The sequence below is a fragment of the Schistocerca cancellata genome, chromosome 4 (genome assembly GCF_023864275.1).
Source record: "Schistocerca cancellata isolate TAMUIC-IGC-003103 chromosome 4, iqSchCanc2.1, whole genome shotgun sequence".
Classification (NCBI taxonomy): Eukaryota; Metazoa; Arthropoda; class Insecta; order Orthoptera; family Acrididae; genus Schistocerca; species Schistocerca cancellata.
Genome location: NC_064629.1, coordinates 893,159,665 through 893,181,705, shown reverse-complemented (window position 1 = coordinate 893,181,705; position 22,041 = coordinate 893,159,665). Strand labels below are relative to the sequence as shown.

Here is a 22,041-nt window from a genome sequence, read left to right as displayed (position 1 = left end):
TTATCTACAGTTAATAAGCAATAAATTACGATTTGCCCTGGAAATGTCTTAAGGCTTAAAACTGGGTTCCATTGTCTCTGCCTCAGCATTATATACTAAATCTGCATCTGTCTCTTGACCTCGTTGTTGACAGGATGTTAAAAACTAATTTCCCCCCTCAATCTGCAATGTGACAGTGTTCCCAAGTCTCTTCTACATACATAATCTTCTGTCATGATACTTAAACCAATTGTTAGCAATGATTAAATTACACACTGTGCAAAATTCTGCCAGGTGCAATCCTTCGTCATTCGTTTACATCAGTTAATACTATTCTGCTAATTTTCCTTCCCTTTCTTTTCCTCCTATTGAATTCCAGTCCCCCATCACAATTAAATTTTCATCTTCCTTAACTATCTGAATAATTTCTTTTCCCTCACCATATGTTCTTTCAATCTCTTATTCATCTGTGGAGCTGGTTGGCATATAAAGTTGAACTACTGTGGTGGATATTGGCTTAATGTCTGTCATGGCTGTGATAATGCATTCACTCTGCTCTTCATAATAGCTTACCTGCATTCCTATTTTCTTATTCATTATAAGACCTACTCCTGCATTATCACTATTTGATTTTGTATTTATAAGACTGTACTCACTTGACTAGAAGTCATGTTCATCTTGCCACCAAACTTAATTCACTTTATATCTAACTTCAACCTATCCATTTCCCTTTTTAAATTCTCTAAGCCACCTACCTATCTATCTGCCCCCTAGAATGCCATTTTTGTTTGTCCTGATGACATCATCTTCCCATGTAGTCCTTGCCTGAAGATCCAAATGGGGCACTATTATACCTCTGGAGTATTTTTTTACACAAGAGGATACCATCATCATTTAACCATACAGTAGAGCTGTGTACCATCAGGAAAAATGTCTATAATTTTCCCCTTGCTTTCAGCTGTTCGCAGTAAGGGCACAGAAGGCCATGCTGGCTGATGTTATGTGGCCAGATCAGTTAATCATCCAGACTGTCGCCCCTGCAGCTACTGAAAAGTTTGCTGCCATCTTCAGGAACCACATGTTTGTCTGGCCTCTCCACAGATGCCCCTTGTTGCAATTGTACCTATAGTATTGCTATCTGTATCACTGAGACACACAAGCCAGTCCACCTTGGCAAGTTCTGTGCTTCATGGGGGGGAATACTGTGTATGTTAGGAAATCATTAAAATATATGCAATTATCAGAAAACACAGTATTAAACACATAAAAGCTATGAAATCAATCCAGTTGAAATGTGAAAGTGTGGGTTGTTGCAGAATATGTACTGCTGTGTTATTTTAATATAATAAACAGTCATTTATGTGACAGTTTATGGTATATTAGCATATCCTAAACACATTCCAGTTAAAAATTGCTAAAAACAAACATAAATTACCTTTATCTCTCAAAGACATTCTGACACTCTGATAAAATGATTTCTTCAAACAGATACTGCCACCTACTGGGTACATGCAGAAACAAAAACCAGAGATACACACAAAGCACAAGCCGTAAAGTATATGCTACAGTCAGGCACAGAACATTAGTTTATTCCCATGGATGGAAAAAAATAACAGTAGGATGTAGCATGTATGCTACATATTGACTGAGATCATTAATATAAATCATTTGCTATATGAGGTAAGCGGTAGTAATAAAACTCGCAGATAATATAAAATAACAGGGATTGCTATTAATATATTTCATTCATGGATTCTTGTTGTTGGTGAAACAAAACTAATGCAAGCTAGTCTTCCCATATTGACTCTTCAGAATATATTGTATTCTTCACAAAATAATGAGTTACATTACGCTAGGAATATTTGTCTCTCTGTTATGAGGTAGTGCACTGATAAATTAGGTTTCAATCACAGTTTGAAAACAACAGTAACATCCATAAAGGTAATACTGGAAGGAGAAATTACTTAAAATATCCATCACTTAGCCTTAGCCGAAGTGTGCTACAAAAAACAGTGAGGTATTCAGTCATAAAATTCTTTGATCATGCATCTAATGATGTGAAGAAGTTAATGGGTAATACTCCTGTGCTATAAAAGTATTTTTGAATGGTGGTTGTGTGTGGGTGGGTGGGTGGGTGTGTGTGTGTGTGTGTGTGTGTGAGAGAGAGAGAGAGAGAGAGAGAGAGAGAGAGAGAGAGAGAGAGAGAGAGAGAGAGAGAGACTGGTGGGGGGGGGGGGGGGGGGGGGAGTAAGTGAGGTAGGAATAGATTGTACATACACTATGTGATCAAAAGTATCCGGACACCTGGCTGCAAATGACTGAAAAGTTCGTGGCCCCTCCATCGGTAATGCTGGAATTCCATATGGTATTGGCCAAGCTTTAGCCTTGATGACAGCTTCCACTCTCGCAGGCATACATTCAGTCAGGTGGTGGAAAGTTTCTTGGGGAATGGCAGCCCATTCTGCACAGAGTGCACTGAGGAGAGAGATCGATGTCGGTCAGTGAGGCCTGACACGAAGTCAGCATTCCAAAACGCCCCAAAGGTGTTCTATAGGATTCAGGCCAGTCCATTAAAGAGATGTGATGTTATTGTCATGTAACCACTCCGCCACAGACTGTGTATTAGGAATAGGTGCTCAGTCATGTTGAAAGATGTGATTGCCATCCCTGAAGCAAGAATATGCTTAAAACATCAATGTAGGTCTGTGCTGTGATAGTTTCATACAAAACAACAGCCGGCCAGCGTGATCGAGTGGTTCTAGGTGCTTCAGTCTGGAACTGCGCGACTGCTACGGTCGCAGGTTCAAATCTTGCCTTGGGCATGGATGTGTGTGATGTCCTTAGGTTAGTTAGGTTCAAGTAGTTCTAAGTTCTAAGGGACTGATTACCTCAGATGTTAAGTCCCATAGTGCTCAGAGCCATTTGAACCATTTGAAGCAAAACAACAATGGGTGCAAGCCCCCTCTATGAAAAACACGATCACACCATAACACCACCACCTCCGAATTTTACTGTTGGCACTACACAAGTTGGCAGATGACGTTCTCTGGGCAGTCACCATACTCACACCGTGACATCACATCACCACATTGTGTACTGTGGTTCGTCACTCCAAACAACATTTTTTCATTGTTCAGTCATCTGATTTTTTACGCTTAATACACCAAGCAAGGTGTCCACCTCCTCAGAAACTTCCTAAACAGTTAAACAACGATTTCTGTGAATCACAGCACAAACACTATCCACATGGCCGTCGTCGGTTATGTGGAAGGACGTCCAGGCTTGGAATTGTCACAGACCAAGATTCTGCCCTCTTGAAAATGTTTAAACTGCTTGTAGCACTGCGTGCGACTCATACAGTCCTCCCCGTATGCTTGGCTAAGCATTTGAAATGTCTCTGTGAAAGTTTTGCCGACTGTACACATGCTTGCTACAGCAGTTGTGATTCACATGATAATTGTCCAAGTGACATGAGGCAAATGGCAGTTTGTTGTCTAAACCTGCCGCTAGGTGCACTCAGTAGCTGCAGTGTGCACTCTCTGCTGGTTAGTGCGCTATTTCAAAAGTTCGGTTTCTTTTTGAACACACCTCGTACGTCTTTCATTTTATGCAAAATTAGGCTTTTTGTGTTATACACTGTTTTGCCATTTTCTGAAGAGACAGACAGACATACAATGTTTCTTATTAGCAGAAATTCAACCTACATTATCACTATAGGGAGAAAAAAGAAAAAAAAGGGAAGGGGGTGATCTGGATGTTTGTCTCCACAGCTTTACCTGTTCTGTTTCCCTAGCTTCCTTTTCACAAAATATCGTCTTCTTTTAGTAATACCTAGCACTTATTCAGTAATGTTAAGAAAATATGTACCCCATGACGTTGATGCTGAAGTATTTACAGTCTTTCTTTACACACCTTCTGGATGATTGCTCTTGAAATTTTTGCATTAAACTATTACATTCTGTGCATTCAGCACTACCAGGTTTTTCAGACACACATTCTACTGGAACATGTAGCACTTATGATGCTATTCACTGGCATTTTAATCCTTTCAGACCTGAATTTTTTATGAAGGGAGGAAAATTTTTATTCATATGGTAATGCTCTTAGTTGATTTTTAATGATTTTAGATGCAAGATTTATACAAAAATATTTACCAGTTTTCAAAACATAATTTGTACACTTGGCTTCATTTCATGGACTAAAATAACTAATTACAAAATATTCTCTATTGTAATAAATAATAAAATGACAATTCAATAATTACCATGCAAAATAATAATAATATTAAATTATACAGTGGAATATAGCAAACCAACCACGTACGCATAGTCTAGTGATCACAAGCTGCTGCGCACTGTCACGAGCTACTCCACATGCTGACACTGATTTGCTGATATTTTCATAGTGATGCCCAACAGTTGGCAGCACTTGCACATGATGAAAATGTTGAACACCATGACACAGTAAAATTTAAGGTACACAGTTGTAGCCAGAGAATCTGAAAGGGTTAATGCTGAGGCACAAGACTTGGATTGAATGTATTCAGGAGCTTGCCTTTTATTCTTTTGGTAACCTTAAATTGTGAAATTCCAAGTAATTCACAGCTTTCATTAAATTTTCCAAAGGTAGTAGATGTATCTGGTGCGTGTGATGGATCTTCAACTTTACATTCATCCATCACTGGCAAGCTATAGAAGTAAGAGATAAAATGGCATTATGGCATTTTGTACAAAGATTAGTTCCTGGGATAAGTGGAAGGCTTGTATGTCTTGGTCATGGTTAAAGAAACAACTTTCAAATATTTCTTTTTACCGTGCTTCTTAAAAGCATCATATCAGATTCTTTGTCTGTCTTCAAATGTTTCCATGTAGAGCCTTTGATGAGAACAACAAACACTTTCAGTATTTTCACAGATACTTCGTAGCTTCAGTAATTCAACATCAGCTTGATTCAGACTTGACATGTATATTAAATTGATTTCTTTGCTCCTATTACTTTTCTTACGAGTCACCATTGTTGACAAAAAGCATATAGAACATTTGTTTTATTTGGTGATTTCTAAATTGAGTGTGTGTCTTGGGCTAAAGGACTGGATGACTGAAACTTTTTTGACACTCTTATCTGTCAGAGATGTATTATGAAGAATCTGTAAGGAGAAAAAAGAGGTAGTGACTACTTTATGTTATCTCTAACATTTACATCAGGGAACAAATAAGATTTACACACACACACACACACACACACACACACACACACACACACACACGAAAAACACCTTCTCATTTTTTTAATGCTGGAAAGTATGATAATAGGTATTATGTAAAATAAAAATTTCCAATGACACCAAAATCAATAGATTTGGTTCATAAAAAAATAATTACAGTTGTTACAAACTTATGAGCCACTAGTCTCTCAGTATCAGTTTGTGACAATAAGTCCTGTTTCAAAATAGCCTGCTAATTGTAGTTTTGATCAAAAAATGTAAGACACATTGGCAGAAATATTCGTGTCGAACATGTTGATATCTGCAGGTAATTGCTATTTATGTTCTTTCCTTTTCTCCATCAGTAAATTTTTTCTATCAGAAAAGTTTGTAGATGAACTAATATCCAGTCCCATTAGTTACGGATGCAAAAGATTGTGATGCTTTCAGTCCTCGACAACCAAACAAAGGGAACAACTTTTTTCTGCATACTGTTGAATGGAGTCAAAAATTCAAGACATGTATTTGGTTGGCATATGTTTAGACTACACGTAAAACCTGTCTGTATCTTAGCAACAAGTAGTGAAATATTTTGTTTCAGACAGATATGGTACTGTGGTTTAGCGGAAAGGTTGGGGAAGAAGGCCAGTGTTCACTCTGTCTGCTCGGTGGGGGTCTCATCCGAGATGTGGAGGAGGCCCTGCCGGCTCGAGGGGTGGAATCTGAACTAACTATTTGTAGTATCGTTCCCAGAACCAATCGCGGTCCTCTGGTTTGGAGCCAAGTAGAAGGCTTAAACCAGAGGCTCAGACGATTCTGCAGAGATCTGGGGTGCAAATTTCTTGACCTCCGCTATTGGGTGGAGAAATGTAGGGTCCCCCTGAATAGGTCAGGCGTGCACTACACGCCGGAAGCGGCTACAAGGGTAGCGGAGTACGTGTGGAGTGCACATGTGGGTTTTTTAGGTTAGAGAATTCCCTCCCTAGGCCCGACAAGACGCCTCCCGAGACGCGGCAAGGTTGGAGCAGGCAAAATGCAACAGGGAATAACAATATTAATGTGCTAATAGTAAACTGCAGGAGTGTCTATAGAAAGGTCCCAGAACTGCTCTCATTAATAAACGGTCACAACGCCCATATAGTACTAGGGACAGAAAGTTGGCTGAAACCAGAGGTAAACAGTAATGAAATCCTACACTCAGATTGGAATGTATACCGCAGAGACAGGCTGGACAGTGAAGGGGGAGGCGTGTTTATAGCGATAAGAAGTGCAATAGTATCGAAGGAAATTGACAGAGATTCGAAATGTGAAATAATTTGGGTGAAGGTCATGGTTAAAGCAGGCTCAGACATGGTAATTGGATGTTGTGGCTGAGCACCTGAAGGATAATTTGGAAAATATTTCCAGTAGATTTCCCCACCATGTTATAGTTCTGGGTGGAGATTTTAATTTGCCGGATATAGACTGGGAGACTCAAACGTTCATAACGGGTGGCAGGGACAAAGAATCCAGTGAAATTTTTTTAAGTGCTTTATCTGAAAACTACCTTGAGCAGTTAAACAGAGAACCGACTCGTGGCGATAACATATCTGGTGACAAACAGACCCGAACTATTTGAAACAGTTAACACAGAACAGGGAATCAGCGATCATAAAGCGGTTACTGCATCGATGATTTCAGCCGTAAATAGAAATATTAAAAAAGGTAGGAAGAGTTTTCTGTTTAGCGAAAGTGACAAAAAGCAGATTACAGAGTACCTGACGGCTCAACACAAAAGTTTTGTCTCAAGTGCAGATAGTGTTGAGGATCAGTGGGCAAAGTTCAAAACCATCGTACAATATGCGTTAGATGAGTATGTGCCAAGCAAGATCATAAGACATGGAAAAGAGCCTCCGTGGTACAACAACCAAGTTAGGAAACTGCTGTGGGAGCAAAGGGAACTTCACAGCAAACATAAACATAGCCAAAGCGTTGCAGACAAACAAAAATTACACGAAGCAAAATGCAGTGTGAGGAGGGCTATGCGAGAGGCATTCAATGAATTCGAAAGTAAAGTTCTATGTACCGACTTGGCAGAAAATCCTAAGAAATTTTGATCTTATGTCAAAGCGGTAAGTGGGTCAAAACAAAATGTCCAGACACTCTGTGACCAAAATGGTACTAAAACAGAGGATGACAGCCTAAAGGACGAAATACTAAATGTCTTTTTCCAAAGCTGTTTCACAGAGGAAGACTGCACTGTAGTTCCTTCTCTAGATTGTTGCACAGATGACAAAATGGTAGATATCGAAATAGACGAAAGAGGGATAGAGAAACAATTAAAATCGCTCAAAAGAGGAAAGGCCGCTGGACCTGATGGGATACCAGTTCGATTTTACACAGAGTACGCGAAGGAACTTGCCCCCATTCTTGCAGCGGTGTACCATAGGTCTCTAGAAGAGCGTAGTGTTCCAAAGGATTGGAAAAGGGCACAGGTCATCCCCATTTTCAAGAAGGGACGTTGAACAGATATGCAGAACTATAGACCCATATCTCTAACGTCGATCAGTTGTAGAATTTTGGAACACGTATTATGTTCGGGTATAATGACTTTTCTGGAGACTAGAAATCTACTCTGTAGGAATCAGCATGGGTCTCGAAAAAGACGGTCGTGTCAAACCCAGCTCGCGCTATTCGTCCACGAGACTCAGAGGGCCATAGACGCGGGTTCACAGGTAGATGCCGTGTTTCTTGACTTCTGCAAGGCGTTCGATACAGTTCCCCACAGTCGTTTAATGAACAAAATAAGAGCATATGGGCTATCAGACCAATTGTGTGATTGGATCGAAGAGTTCCTAGATAACAGAACGCAGCATGCCATTCTCACTGGAGAGAAGTCTTCCGAAGTAGGAGTGATTTCAGGTGTGCCACAGGGGAGTGTCGTAGGACCATTGCTATTCACAATATACATAAATTACCTTGTGGATGACATCGGAAGTTGACTGAGGCTTTTTGCAGATGATTCTGTGTTGTATCAAGAGGTTGTAACAGTGGAAAATTGTACTGAAATGCAGGACGATCTGCAGCGAATTGACGCATGGTGCAGGGAATGGCAATTGAATCTCAATGTAGACAAGTGTAATGTGCTGCGAATACATAGAAAGATAGTTCCCTTATCATTTAGCTATAAAATAACAGGTCAGCAACTGGAAGCAGTTAATTCCATAAATTATCTGGAAGTAGGCATTAGGAGTGATTTAAAATGGAATGATCATATAAAGTTGATCGTCGGTAAAGCAGATTCCAGACTGAGATTCATTGGAAGAATGCTAAGGAAATGCAATCCGAAAACGAAGGAAGTAGGTTACAATACGCTTGTTCACCCACTGCTTGAATACTGCTCGGCAGTGTGGGATCCGTACCAGATAGGGTTGATAGAAGAGAGAGAGAAGATCCAACGGAGAGCAGCGCTCTTCGTTACAGGATCATTTAGTAATCGTGAAAGCGTTACGGAGATGATAGATAAACTCCAGTGGAAGACTCTGCAGGAGAGACGCTCAGTAGCTCGGTACGGGCTTTTGTCAAAGTTTCGAGAACATACCTTCACCGAAGAGTCAGGCAGTATATTGCTCCCTCCTACGTATATCTTGCTAAGAGACCATGAGGATAAAATCGGAGAGATTAGAGCCCACACAGAAGCATACCTACAATCCTTCTTTCCACGAACAATACGAGACTGGAATAGAAGGGAGAACTGATAGAGGTACTCAAGGTACCCTCCGCCACAGACCATCAGGTGGCTTGCGGCGTATGGATGTAGATGTAGATGTAGATGTAGACACAATCTTTTGTTCTGTGGTACATTAGGTTAATGAAGGCTAATTACTGCAGGTATTGTGTCATTCTTTCTTATTCACAGCTAAACTTTCTGACAAAAACAACCCGTAGAGTGAGTACTGTAAGTTTAAAAATTTTGCTGGAAGGTAGGCTGAAAGGTAAGTTAGACATATCATAGAAATGTTTTTGATATGCCTATGAAATAATATAAAAAATAAAATCGATAATGAGATGATATACGATGATTTACAATGTTTTATCCATATCTTGAAAAAATGTAATTTTCTGACAAGGGCTGATTTTCTTATGACCTCTTCAATTAAAAGGCACTTAGTTAATGTGTAAGTAATATAATTGCAATCCAGCATCTCCTATATTAATTAAAACTATTTGACATATACATATTCACTATACAGTGTGGAAAAAGTCTAGTGGTAAGCATCTGATACAAGTGTTTCTTATTTTATTAACAGGTGGCACTGAAAATGGGAATGAAACCTCTTCAAAGACAAAGCCTCGTGCTGTGGCAGGGCTAGAGACCAACATTACTATGGAAACAGCACAACTTCTTCTGTCACTGATGCACGCTTGGGACATGGATCCTGATCTTGACAAAGTCTGTGAGAAGAAACTGGGTCTGCTGCGGCCAATGGTTCCCGTTTCTTTTGGTGTACTCTCCAAAGGAGGTCAGTAATGTAGTTATTGAAATAATAATAGTGTTTCAGCTTGTTATAAATATCAGTAAATTATCACTAGTGTGGTACAACCAAATCATTTTCATAAGCTCATAATTTTCTGAAGTTGTATTGAGATGAAGTAATTAATTATGCATCTCAGAATATCGAACTAAAGACACATTTGATATGTTTCTGAAATATTGCCTGATGGGCTGTATTACCTCCTTTTGTAGGTCACCATTACTTACGCCAAAGAAGAGACATACCCTGCCACATCCTGCACATACCCAGTCAGTGACATGTCTGTCAAACGAACATACTGAAAAAGAACCATTTCATTCTGTACTGTGAGGATGAAGACATTCTTACAGCCATTTTGTTGCAGTGTAGAATCAGCTGTGTATTGAACAATATACTGGTTGTGACCTTCTCAGGTGTTTAGAAGTAACAGTTCCTTTTCAGAGTTACATCTCCTAATAGTTATGAGTGTTGACAGTAACTCATTATTTCTCCCTAGTACCTGCCCTTGATTTAACCAGTATTATGCTCAAACTTGTTTGCTGCACCATGACCTTGAACTGTCAGTGCCTCATGCTACTGTGAACTGACAAATACAGTTTGGGGCATATGGGTCAGTAGCAAGTCATGTTATTGGACCAGTATCTGCTAGCTTTTGGGTCATAGTGATGACAGTGCAGCATTTGGGCACAACTGCATTTCAACATACATTATCTCAGGCCCTAAATGTTCTCAGCTCCGGGGAAGTTGCAGAGTGAAAACAATGTGATTTCTTTGGTATAGTGATACCTGATCATATTTTGCTGAAAATTTTGATACCGTCTGCACTGCGAAAGATGCTTTTCCTTCCATGGCTTTTGGATAAACTAATATTTCATTGATTGGAAACACATGTGCTAAGGTCATCTGGTGGCCAACAGAAAAGTATCCTGCAAATGTCAGTTACAGTTAATTGTGAATTCACAGCAGGCAATACTTCATAAACACGCAAAATATTGAGGTGCATCATAAAAGACCTGTGTCTTTTGGCAGTTAAATAATTGTATTAGTCTGTATTTGGAATAATTCATTTGTTTCATCATTGCTCATATGGAATAAATTGGTTGATTTTCTGATGTTTCCTTCATGTGTAACACTTTTTTCACAGCTAGGCAAAAAACTGGAACAGTGTGCAAGTATTAGATATTTTGACCACTTGTCAAAAAGACAAATGGTACCAATCATGTTTCATCATGAGCTTATCAGAATAAAACAACACACATAAATAGCATTTATTCTGTGTGTTCAGTTAACTATATTATGAAAGTCATTTTAGTATTTCGATAATAGACACAGTTCCACTGGCCTGTGTGGTGTACTTATCAGAATTTTATAATTTTAGACCTCGAACTTCCTTTGCCTGAGCTCGGGCGTGTAAGTCGAGCTGTGTTAAGTCAGATAATATCCTAAAGAAGAAGATATCACTGTTATTTGATTTCATTATATTCACATTTGGGTGCTTTGCTCATTTTAAATTCTTATCTTCTCCTATTTTTGATATTAAGGAAAGTACTTTATTTCCTGCATATTTTGTTGTACATTTTGACACTTTGCAGGTCACATGAGTTTACTGCTACCAACATGGCAGACAAGTGTAGATGATGCAGAACTAATGGCTGAAGTAGAAGTATCACCAATTGCTTTAGATTTACCAGAAGATGCTCTTCGTCTTGAAAGGCTGACACGCTTGTTCACATCACGTATACATTGGGAACTGAGTACAACACTCACTACTAATCATCTTCTTGCCATCATTGCTATTGCTAACACCCTGATGTCCATGAACAATGCAACCTTCGTACCTGAACAGGAACGTAACCGAAAATTGCACAGGTATGTAAGATATTTCTTTTCTGCAATATTCTATTGACATAAGCAAGAGTGATAATGTTCAGAAATAAAACACTGCTATAACCTGATAAATTAATTTCTTAATGGGTTGTATGATCTGATTAACATGACAGAAACAAGCAAAAGTATCTCTTTATATGCATAAAAAATCATTTCCAAATGTAATGTTATGTAAGCAGGCTGTCAAACTGGTTTTCCTGTCTCTGATGATATATTCTGCTCTGTGACAGTTCAACATTGCAACACGTACAGGTTTGGAATCTTCTCAACAAAACAGCTTTCAGACCTGTATTTCCTGAATAATGTGGTTGTTTGCATTGCAACAATCTCTGGCTGTGCAGTAAAATGAATTATTTACAGAACTACTGGCTCGTTCATTTCTTTAACGGTGGAATCTGTTGGTTCACGACTTCGTATTGAATATCACTGGGTTTTAGTTATTCCCCTCATTTTTTGATTTCTCTCTCATTCTTTATTTACATTTCCATTGAAACTTAGACTTACTATTTTGTGTCCCCACTAGTCACTGATCAACACAAAACCTTGAGCATGTTGTTAGCTAGTTGTGAACTTTCATTATAGCTACCTTATTCAATTATTTATTTAATTTCTGTTGTATGTGAGTACAGTGCATGCATTTCTAGGCCAATTATCTTCTTATTCACATCTCCCCCTCTTAACACACACACACACACACACACACACACACACACACACACACACATATATTGTTAATTCTGTCACCTGCCTGCACCGTTTCCTTATACACAGTTTCTTTACTGCCCAGTACAGAATTATTTAGGCCAAAAGCTCAATTCTCACCTGTACCAATTTTATGTTTCATCATCCATGCCATTGTAGTTCCATTTTCTCCATGCAGGAAGTAAATGTTTTGTATCTTTGTATGTTAAAATAGAAGCTACATATTTATCAGTTACATATACATTCAGAAGTGGGTATGATAATACAGGTGTGTTGTTACCTATGCAGACAGAGTACAAGAATGTCACTGAGCTGGAACAGTAAGATAGAGGAAGAAAAAGAAGAACAGTTCACTGCCCAGCAGGCTCAGATCAAACAGGGCTGGAGTCTTTTGGCTACTCTGCACTGTGTGCTTCTGCCAGATAAAGTAGTGGCTAACGGTTCTCGTGCATTCAAGAGGCCACAGGTGGAAATGATGGCTAGGAGGTGGCAGCATCAGTGTCTTGAGGTAGGTCTAACATGTAATTTTTGTAGAATTCTCAGTAGTTGCCTTTGGACTTGGTGTAATAGCAAAAATTTTGCAATAAGGTGCTATTGTTGTTGACTTTTTAATTTATTTTGCGATCATTCCATTTTGTTGTTTGGCAGTTGTAATGGATCTGGGAGATGTTATTTTTTTTTACCGTATTTGTCGATACCGAATTTAAATGTTTTCTTATATTTTTGTCAGGATTTATTATAATTTGTCTTATTATATGTTAATTTACTTCTGTTTTTGAGAGTAAAAGCATATTGATTACTATTAGAAAATGTATCGAAGAATAGCAAAGAGACTGATTACAACTGGAAGATTGTGTGTCGTGTAAAACATCTTTGACGTTGGAGTCGTCTTTGACTGTACTTAGTCGGCAGCTAACTGTTGGTGTGTGTTGACATGGTGTTGACCGAAGAACATTGTGAAGGTCGCCGTCATAAATAATTTTGAAGTATGTTACTATTATTTTTGTATTAACTAAAAAGAAGAAATTACATTTGAAGAAACTGTATTTGAAACACCAAAATGAGAGAAACACGTTGAACCACGTCAATTCTGCAACCAACAAAGATGCATTGTGGAATCATTCTCAGACAACTGAAGCCAAGACTATATCGCCGTATAAACGTCTAATGGAAAAGGTACTGTCACGAAATATGGCAAATTTAAGTAAATAAGAAAAAATAGTGATCATATTTTCAACTTGTGTCTTAGCCGTATTTCAACTGGGGGCTCAGCCGGGATATTGTGTTCACGAGATTTTCAACAGTGCTACGAGGAAGAAAATTTTTGTGTGTTAATACCAGTTTCTTCAGAATGTGTGTTACAGTGTTTGTGTTCATCGGGAAGTAAAAGTTTTGGAGAAGAAATGTTTGGGCGAAAAATATAATTTTCGACAGAAGAAAATATTTCAAGAATTTTGGTCAACAATCACATGGATGGAAAACGTGGTTTTGCAACAGCAGAAGAGTGTTCCAGATAAGTCACGAAACCATCGTATTTTGTTAAAAACAATCTTTTTATCTTGTTCTGTATTGTTGTGTATAAATTTTTGTTCTTCACAATGACTTATGAGATTTTCGAGAGTATTGTGCCTAAAGTAGAAATTAGTAATTTAATAGACTTCGAACATCAGGACAGGTCAAATGAAAGTGAAAGAACCGATAAGTTTGATTTAAAAAGTTTTCTTGTAAATTTTACGAAAGAAATTAAACAAACACTTGACGACAATAAGACTTACTGGGATGAAAAAATTGATAACATTTTGTTGCAAGTCCAAGCAGTCAATACCCAAGTGGGTGATCTTTCGAACAGAATTGGCAATGCTGAGGAAAAAATTGAATCTGTGGAAGCAAAAGTAAATGAAATTGATGCTAAATTGAGCGGTGAAATTAATACTGTAAAAAATGAGTTACTGGCAGATAGGGAAATAAATTTAATTGATTTTAATGACATTAAAGGGGAAATTAAAAATTTGGATGAGAATACAAAAGTTTTAGTAAAAAATGTAGAACAAAAAACTGACAATCGTTTGGTTACTCTAGAAGAAAAAGTAGAATGCAATGATTTAGAAAACAAAAAATCTGTCAAAGAACTTAGTGAAAAAATTGAAAGTTTTAACATTGAATTTCAAAGCAAAAATTACAATTTCAACACATGTAATCTTGTATCTAATATTCCAGTGAAGCACTTTTCGGTAGATGGACCCTTACATCCCGTTGATTTTATGCAGTATTGTAAAGATTGTTTTTTACCTCACTCACCAGATGAAATAAAAATTAAATTTGTGAAAAAATTCTTGGAAGGGGAAGCTTTGACTTGGGCAAACCAGATTGTAACTATGGGGATGACATTTTCAGAATTTGAGTCAAAATTTCTGGAAAATTTTTGGGATGATCTTAAACAAACTAGAATCAAAAGTGAATTTTTGAATGGGTGAAACTATAGAGAATCAGATGGGAGCATGAAACAATTTTGCAAAAGTGAACTTCAAAAACTTATTCATTTAACAAAACCTTTGGATGACTTGATCAAAATTGATACCTTAAAGAGAAGATTGCCATCAGCAATGCAGTTGAATTTAGTTCAATGTCCTGATAGTAATGTAGAGCAGTTTCTCAATTATATTGAAAAGTTGGATAGGGTAACAACAACAACACACAGTGGGTTTACTCAGAAAGGTAACGGTCAAAATTGGGGAAATGATAACTTTCAAAAAAGGGAACAAAACAATTATCATGGTGTTAGTCAAAATTCAGGGGGATATAACAATTTTCAGAAGAAGGACCATAATTTTTATCCAAAACAAGAACATGATTTTCGCGGTAATAATCAACAAAGTAGAGAACACTTTAGGGATCAAAATCACAGAAATTTTGATAGAGGTCAATACGATAGAAACTATCGACAATCAGGTAATGTTTGGCATAGGAATGGGAACAGAAATGTGGATCAGAGGCATTGGCAGAACCACAATCAGCAGTTCAAACAGGAACAAGTTGTAATTCAGGAAACAAAAAACGAGTAGACGCCCCCTTGAAGGTCCGCAAGGTTGAGGCAGAAGGTGAGCATGATGAAAGGACCAATGGATGTGACTATCATAAACCCAAACATGACAGTTCCAAACCTAAGCTATCACATGAGGTTATTAGTTGTTACTTATTGAAAAAATTTCAAGAGGAAAATAATATTGATAAAAATAAAATTTTCAGTACACAAGAACATACAGTAGATAAAAGTAATTGTGATCCATTTAATTTAACAGAATTTTACACTTGGGCAGAAAAGAACAACATTTTGTCAGATGATGTGATTTGTAGTAGTTCAGAGATGTGTGTGAATGAAAGAGAGAATGCAAGCTGTGAGAATGAAAATATTGGTGAAAGGGATCTGGTACCTTTAGAAAGGGGAAATAATATTTTGGGGGATAATTTGAATGTGTATGACTTGAATATGTATAATGATAATGATGTTGTTGATAAAGTTGATAATGATGGTAATGGTATTGACGATGATGTTGAGGAAAGGTATTTCATTAGTTTAAATAGGGAGTTGGGTATACACATGGTTGAAAATGGATTAAATAGTGAGAATATTATAGAAATTCCCAGGGATGTTACCAGGATGAATAAAGCTCACAAGATGGATGTATGTGAAAGTGTGAATTTTGATGTTGTTGGTAAAGAATCTGACTACACAAATAACGGTGCCACATGTATAACTTGTAGCCTAAGTGAAACTTTTACAGATACTAATGATACACACACATTTCTTATGAATATATGGCTGAACAGTGAAACTATTTCTTTTGACAAGAACTTTTGAAAGATGCTTATTAATGTATGTGAAACTGTATGTCCTGAGTGGTGGAAAAAGATGAGATATTTTATTTTTGAAAAGCTGAAGGATAAGTACTTCAATAGTATACAATGTGATTTGGATGAAAATTCTTGGCTATTTGAGATAATAGAGAGTACTAATGATAATTTTGTGTCTTGTGCAAATTTTATAACTGTGACAAATAATACATGTAATGATATACCATATGATTCTGATAAGTATAGGTTTGGGGAAATTGAAAGTGATTTATTACATGAGGATACAGGTTCTGAGAAAAGTGATCAATTTTGCAGTCCTTATATAAAAGTTCAAATTGGGTCATGGATTGGTAAATGTTTAATTGATACAGGAAGTGAGATCTCGGGAATATCTGAAAGGTTAAGCAAGAAATTGAAAGTGGGGAAAGATTTTGTTGAAATGCCAGTTGTTGGGGTAAAGATAAAAGGTGCTACTGGGAAGAGCAGTAAATTGGTAAAAAGCCAGGCTTTAGTGACATTTTTAATTGAAGGCAAGTTGTTCACACATGGATGTTTTGTAATTCAGGAATTTAATGAGGATTTTCTTTTGGGTATGAATTGGATAGTAAAAGTAAACACAGCATTTGATTGGGTTGGAAGAAAACTTTTGATAGAAACTAGTGAAAGGGAATACATTCAGACAAATTTTGTGAACACACTTGGTGATCAGAGTAATGGAAATTTTGACAGTATCAATTTACTAAAAGAAAATAGATTGGAGAATATTGAAACTCATAGATTTGATACTGATGAAGTTGAATTTGGGAATTCAGTAAATTTGAAAATTTCAGAAACACAAAATTTATCTGGGGAGCAAAAACAACAGTTAGAAAATCTGCTGTGGGAATACAGTGATGTTTTCAGTGACATACCTGGTAGGGTAAAGGGTTATCAGTGTGAGCTTCAGGTAAAATCTCATGAACCATTTTTCATAAAACCATACAGTATTGCAATATCAAAAAGACCTGCTGTTGAGAAAGAGCTGAAAAAGATGGAAGAATGTAATATAATGGAAAGGAGTATCAGTGCATATAATAATCCTCTAGTAGTAGTTTCGAAAAAAGATGGTGGAGTAAAACTGTATAAACAGAAACCGTAATTTCAAAATTTAAATAACCTATTATCATCTAAAACAAAAGTCCTCCACTGGAATATGCTTGTTAGAACAAAACTGCCTGTACAACCAAGTATGTATATTTGTATGTATAAAGTAATAATTTGAAGTCACATGTTAATTGAAACTGATGAAAAAACACTGTTGTAACAAAAAATGAGATAGAGATTTATTTTTACTTTTTTACAAAAAAAAAAAGTCTCCATAGTGACCATTTCTGAATTTTTCTAATTTTTGGAAGCCAAGTCTTCCCTGTGGGTGAAGGTATGCATGTGAGGACATGCATGCAAAGGTATAAGTTTCAAAACCAATTTTAGATAAAGCCTCATGATATATGAGCAGTTTATTGTTGTTTATACTGATGTTGTGGGGAGCAAAAGTACTCTTCACAAGAATGTGATTTGTAGTAATATTGTAGTAGAGGAAAGTGTACATAAATAATTGCAAAAAAAAAAAAAAAAATAGATAGTACTGATGTATCTTTAGCTGTACTAAAAGAAGAAAATCATATGAAAAAAAAATAAATAAATACAAAATAAAAAAAACATGAGTAAAAAAAAATTAAAAAGAAAATCATAAGCAAAAAAAATTATACAAAAACAAAAAAAACCATGACTAATAAAAAAATAAAAAAATCCGAAGTTAAAAAAATATATATATATAAGGCAAATATAGAGAAAAACACATTACACTATATATGTCCAGTATCATTTTTACTGTACAATATGTAAGCATAATGAAATTAACATTAATATTTATAAAAAAAATTTAAATCTTATTCTGGGAAATGAGTTTTGCCTTTCTATTATTTTCAATCTGTATGCTGTATGTTAGAATATTTCTCATGTATGTTTTATACCATGTATATTTGTCATGTTAAATAATTTCTTTACTTGAATTTTTGTGTATGAGATTGATGGGGAAGTATCATTGCAACAACAGCCAGTAACAAGTCCACAGATTCAAAGAGTCCAAATTTGGAAGAGGTTATCAGACTGCATCATTAATGTACTAATTGTGTAATACAGATCCATTACTGAGTGTGGTCGGGATTTTGTTGTATATGTCCATAACAACAAAAGCCCTGGGGAGCAGTTGTAATGGATCTGGGAGATGTTATTTTTTTACCGTATTTGTCGATACCGAATTTAAATGTTTTCTTATATTTTTGTCAGTATTTATTATAATTTGTCTTATTATATGTTAATTTACTTCTGTTTTTGAGAGTAAAAGCATATTGATTACTATTAGAAAATGTATCGAAGAATAGCAAAGAGACTGATTACAACTGGAAGATTGTGTGTGGTGTAAAACATCTTTGACGTTGGAGTCGTCTTTGACTGTACTTAGTCGGCAGCTAACTGTTGGTGTGTGTTGACATGGTATTGACCGAAGAACATTGTGAAGGTCGCCGTCATAAATAATTTTGAAGTATGTTACTATTATTTTTGTATTAACTAAAAAGAAGAAATTACATTTGAAGAAACTGTATTTGAAACACCAAAATGAGAGAAACACGTTGAACCACGTCAATTCTGCAACCAACAAAGATGCATTGTGGAATCATTCTCAGACAACTGAAGCCAAGACTATATCGCCGTATAAACGTCTAATGGAAAAGGTACTGTCACGAAATATGGCAAATTTAAGTAAATAAGAAAAAATAGTGATCATATTTTCAACTTGTGTCTTAGCCGTATTTCACAGTCACTAATCATTCTCAGAAGTTTCTACCAGTAAAGATCAAAAAATACCAACACAAGATAAAAATTTTCTACTTAAAACTAGTTTTGAGGAAAAGAGAGGAATGAAACCATACCTTATGTAAGATACAGTTTATTTTTGCTTTACTTAAACATGTTTTAGTACATTCTGTGCTACCTTCTGTGGGTTTTTGTTAATTTTATCTGAAAATTATGACATGATAACATTTTTGGAAGTCATACGGGGTGTCCCATGGGGAATGGTAAATAGTCAGGGATATGACAGGAACAATCATTCAAAGCAAGAAAGTCTGGTGAACATGGGCTCTGAAATGCATACCTCAAGAGCTATTGGCACTTCTTCATCTTCGAAACTGTGAAACAGATCTCTTCTACTGCTAGTTCTTTGTTTTCCATATTTTGAGGGATGGTAGTATGAACCAAAACAAGAGAAAAATGTTCAGTAAACATGGGCTGTAAACTGCATACCTGAAGTGCTATGAGCACATGTTCATCTTCACTACCATGAAACACATCTCTCCTACTGAACAACCGCTCATAGCTCATAAGGTATGTATTCTATGAGCAATGTTTACTATACTTCTTTGCTTCCAATGACTGTTTTTGTCATACCTCTGAATATTTACCATTCGAACTAGGACACCCTGTACAAGTCCCAGGATTATTTTTTCAGCACCAAGCCAGGTGTTTTCCTCGAAGATCTTCTTCAAAATCGAGAACACAACTATCAGACTTCAAAAAACAATTCTTTATTCACAATTAACAAAGAATGTATGGCTAGTAGTATCATCCTAAGCTAGATACTTACAATTGTAAGTAATACGCCAGCTGCAAAACTTCAAACAAAACTTCAAGCTGAGAACGTGTGGATCAAACATGAAATACAGTCTCTGTATACAAAAAAGAAGTGGTAAATATGAAAATGCCATTACCACAAAAGCTGGAAAGGGTAACACAATCATAGTTATGACAGAAAATAAGTACACTGAATCAAACATCTACAGCTACAATGAAAAACATGTGACACAACATGAAGAATTAGAGATTCAATTTACATACATCATCCACAAGTTTTTGATCAACTAATGCATGGGGATAGGTCATACAGAGAGACAGTAGTAGAAGAGAACACAGAACACAAGAAACATAGCTTGTCAGATTAGATTAGATTAGTACTTGTTCCATAGATCATGAATGCGACACTTTGTAATGATGTGGAACGTTTGAGGTTAATAAAAGGCGTCTATACAAGATATTACATTGCACAAAATATTACATGACATTTAATATTTTTAATTTTTTGTGTGGGTTGGGGAAATTACCCACTTACTATATCCAAAAATTCATCTAATGAGTAGAAGGAGTTGCCATTAAGAAATTATTTTAATTTCCTTTTAAATGCTATATGGCTATCTGTCAGACTTTTGATGCTAATAGGTAAGTGACCAAAGACACCTCTAGCTCTTTAAATAAGTGTCTACAGGATGATCTTGGATGAGCTCCAGCAATTATTCTGATTACTCGCTTTTGTGCAATGAACACTCTTTTACTCAATGATGAGTTACCCCAGAATATGACACCATACGAAAGCAGAGAATTAAAATATGTGTGGTAAGCTAATTTACTGAGATGTATATTGCCAAAATTTGCAATGACCCTAATAGCATAAGTAGCTGAACTCAAACGTTTCAGCAGATCTTCACTGTGTTTTTTCCAGTTCAACCCCTGATCAGTGCATACACCTAGAAATTTTGAATATTCTACCTTAGCTACCGATTTCTGATCGAAGTCTATATTTATTAATGGTGTCATTCCATTTACTGTGTGGAACTGTATGTACTGTGTTTTGTCAAAGTTTAATGAGAGCCCATTTGTAGAGAACCACTTAATGATTTTCTGAAAAACATAGTGTACAATTTCACCAGTTAATTCTTGTCTGTTGGGTGTGATAGCTATACTTGTATCATCGGCATAAAGTACCAGCTTTGCATCTTCATGAATATATTATTATCTTCCTAATTTCAGAAGGAGAGGTGGGTGGAATTTCAGTTGTATCAGAATGTTAAATCATACAGCTTACTTGAAAAGGATTCTAAGCAATATACATACAATAGTCTATCACTGAACAAGAGAAAGTATTATAACAAAAACAGAACTCGCCCTACAGTAGCAAGAACGATTGAACACATCAGTGTTCAGTGCAGTACTTAACAAAAAAAAACTAGTAATTCAAGAAATGAAACAGCTAATCATAGTATACAAAACCACCAGAAAGGGGAAAAAAGCACAAAAGAACAATATAGATGTAAAAGAAAAGGCCTTCAGAAAAAACTAAAGCAGAAAAATCTGTTTACCACAAAAGCTGGAAAGGGTCACAATATTGCAGTTATGACAGAAAAGGAGTATATTGAATTATAAAAAGATCATTACAGCTACAAGGAGTGACATCTATGACAAACATACAATGAACATCAGCCATTCTCAGGCTCATTTCAGAACAAAATTACTGTGAATTCAACATTAACTTTTATTAATAACAAGGAGTGCTACTAATATCACCACCATTCAGTGGCCTTGTGGGAAATATATTCCTGAATCATGTAAAAAACAAAATCTGTGATAAGATAGTGAAATTATAGTGATTCAGTATTTGTATCAATACACACGTGATGTAATTTCCGTGGTAGCTTGGATCTCACTATTAAGGAAAAAAACCATCTGTTCACAGTATACATGAAGGTCACGATCACAAACACCAATCTAGTCATGTCATAACACGTTAACAAACCAACTTCAAATATAAAAAAAAAAAAAATTATTGCATAGATGGTCAAAAATATTTTTATAGCTGAAGTCCTCACTCATTTCTGGGCCACACTAAGGTGAGGTGATGGATAGTGTATGTCATTTCTCGTTCTGGTACTATATTATTGTGTTTGAACCACAATTAAGTCTAAACCCAAAAGCAGGTTCATCATTAAAATACAACACTTATCACTGAAAGCACATTTATTGCGAACATTGACA

At 36.3% G+C, this 22,041-nt stretch overlaps 1 protein-coding gene across 4 annotated transcripts in view; it reads left to right on the top strand.

Annotated features, from left to right (window-relative positions):
• Positions 1-22,041, top strand: part of LOC126185052 (WD repeat-containing protein 7) — a 352,004-nt gene that overhangs the window by 225,382 nt on the left and 104,581 nt on the right. For all 4 annotated transcript variants that reach the window (XM_049927810.1, XM_049927808.1, XM_049927809.1 and 1 more), the window contains 3 exons: positions 9,472-9,684; positions 11,289-11,565; positions 12,574-12,793. In XM_049927810.1, the coding sequence (XP_049783767.1) occupies positions 9,472-9,684; positions 11,289-11,565; positions 12,574-12,793 (710 nt within the window). The remainder of the gene's footprint in view (positions 1-9,471; positions 9,685-11,288; positions 11,566-12,573; positions 12,794-22,041) is intronic.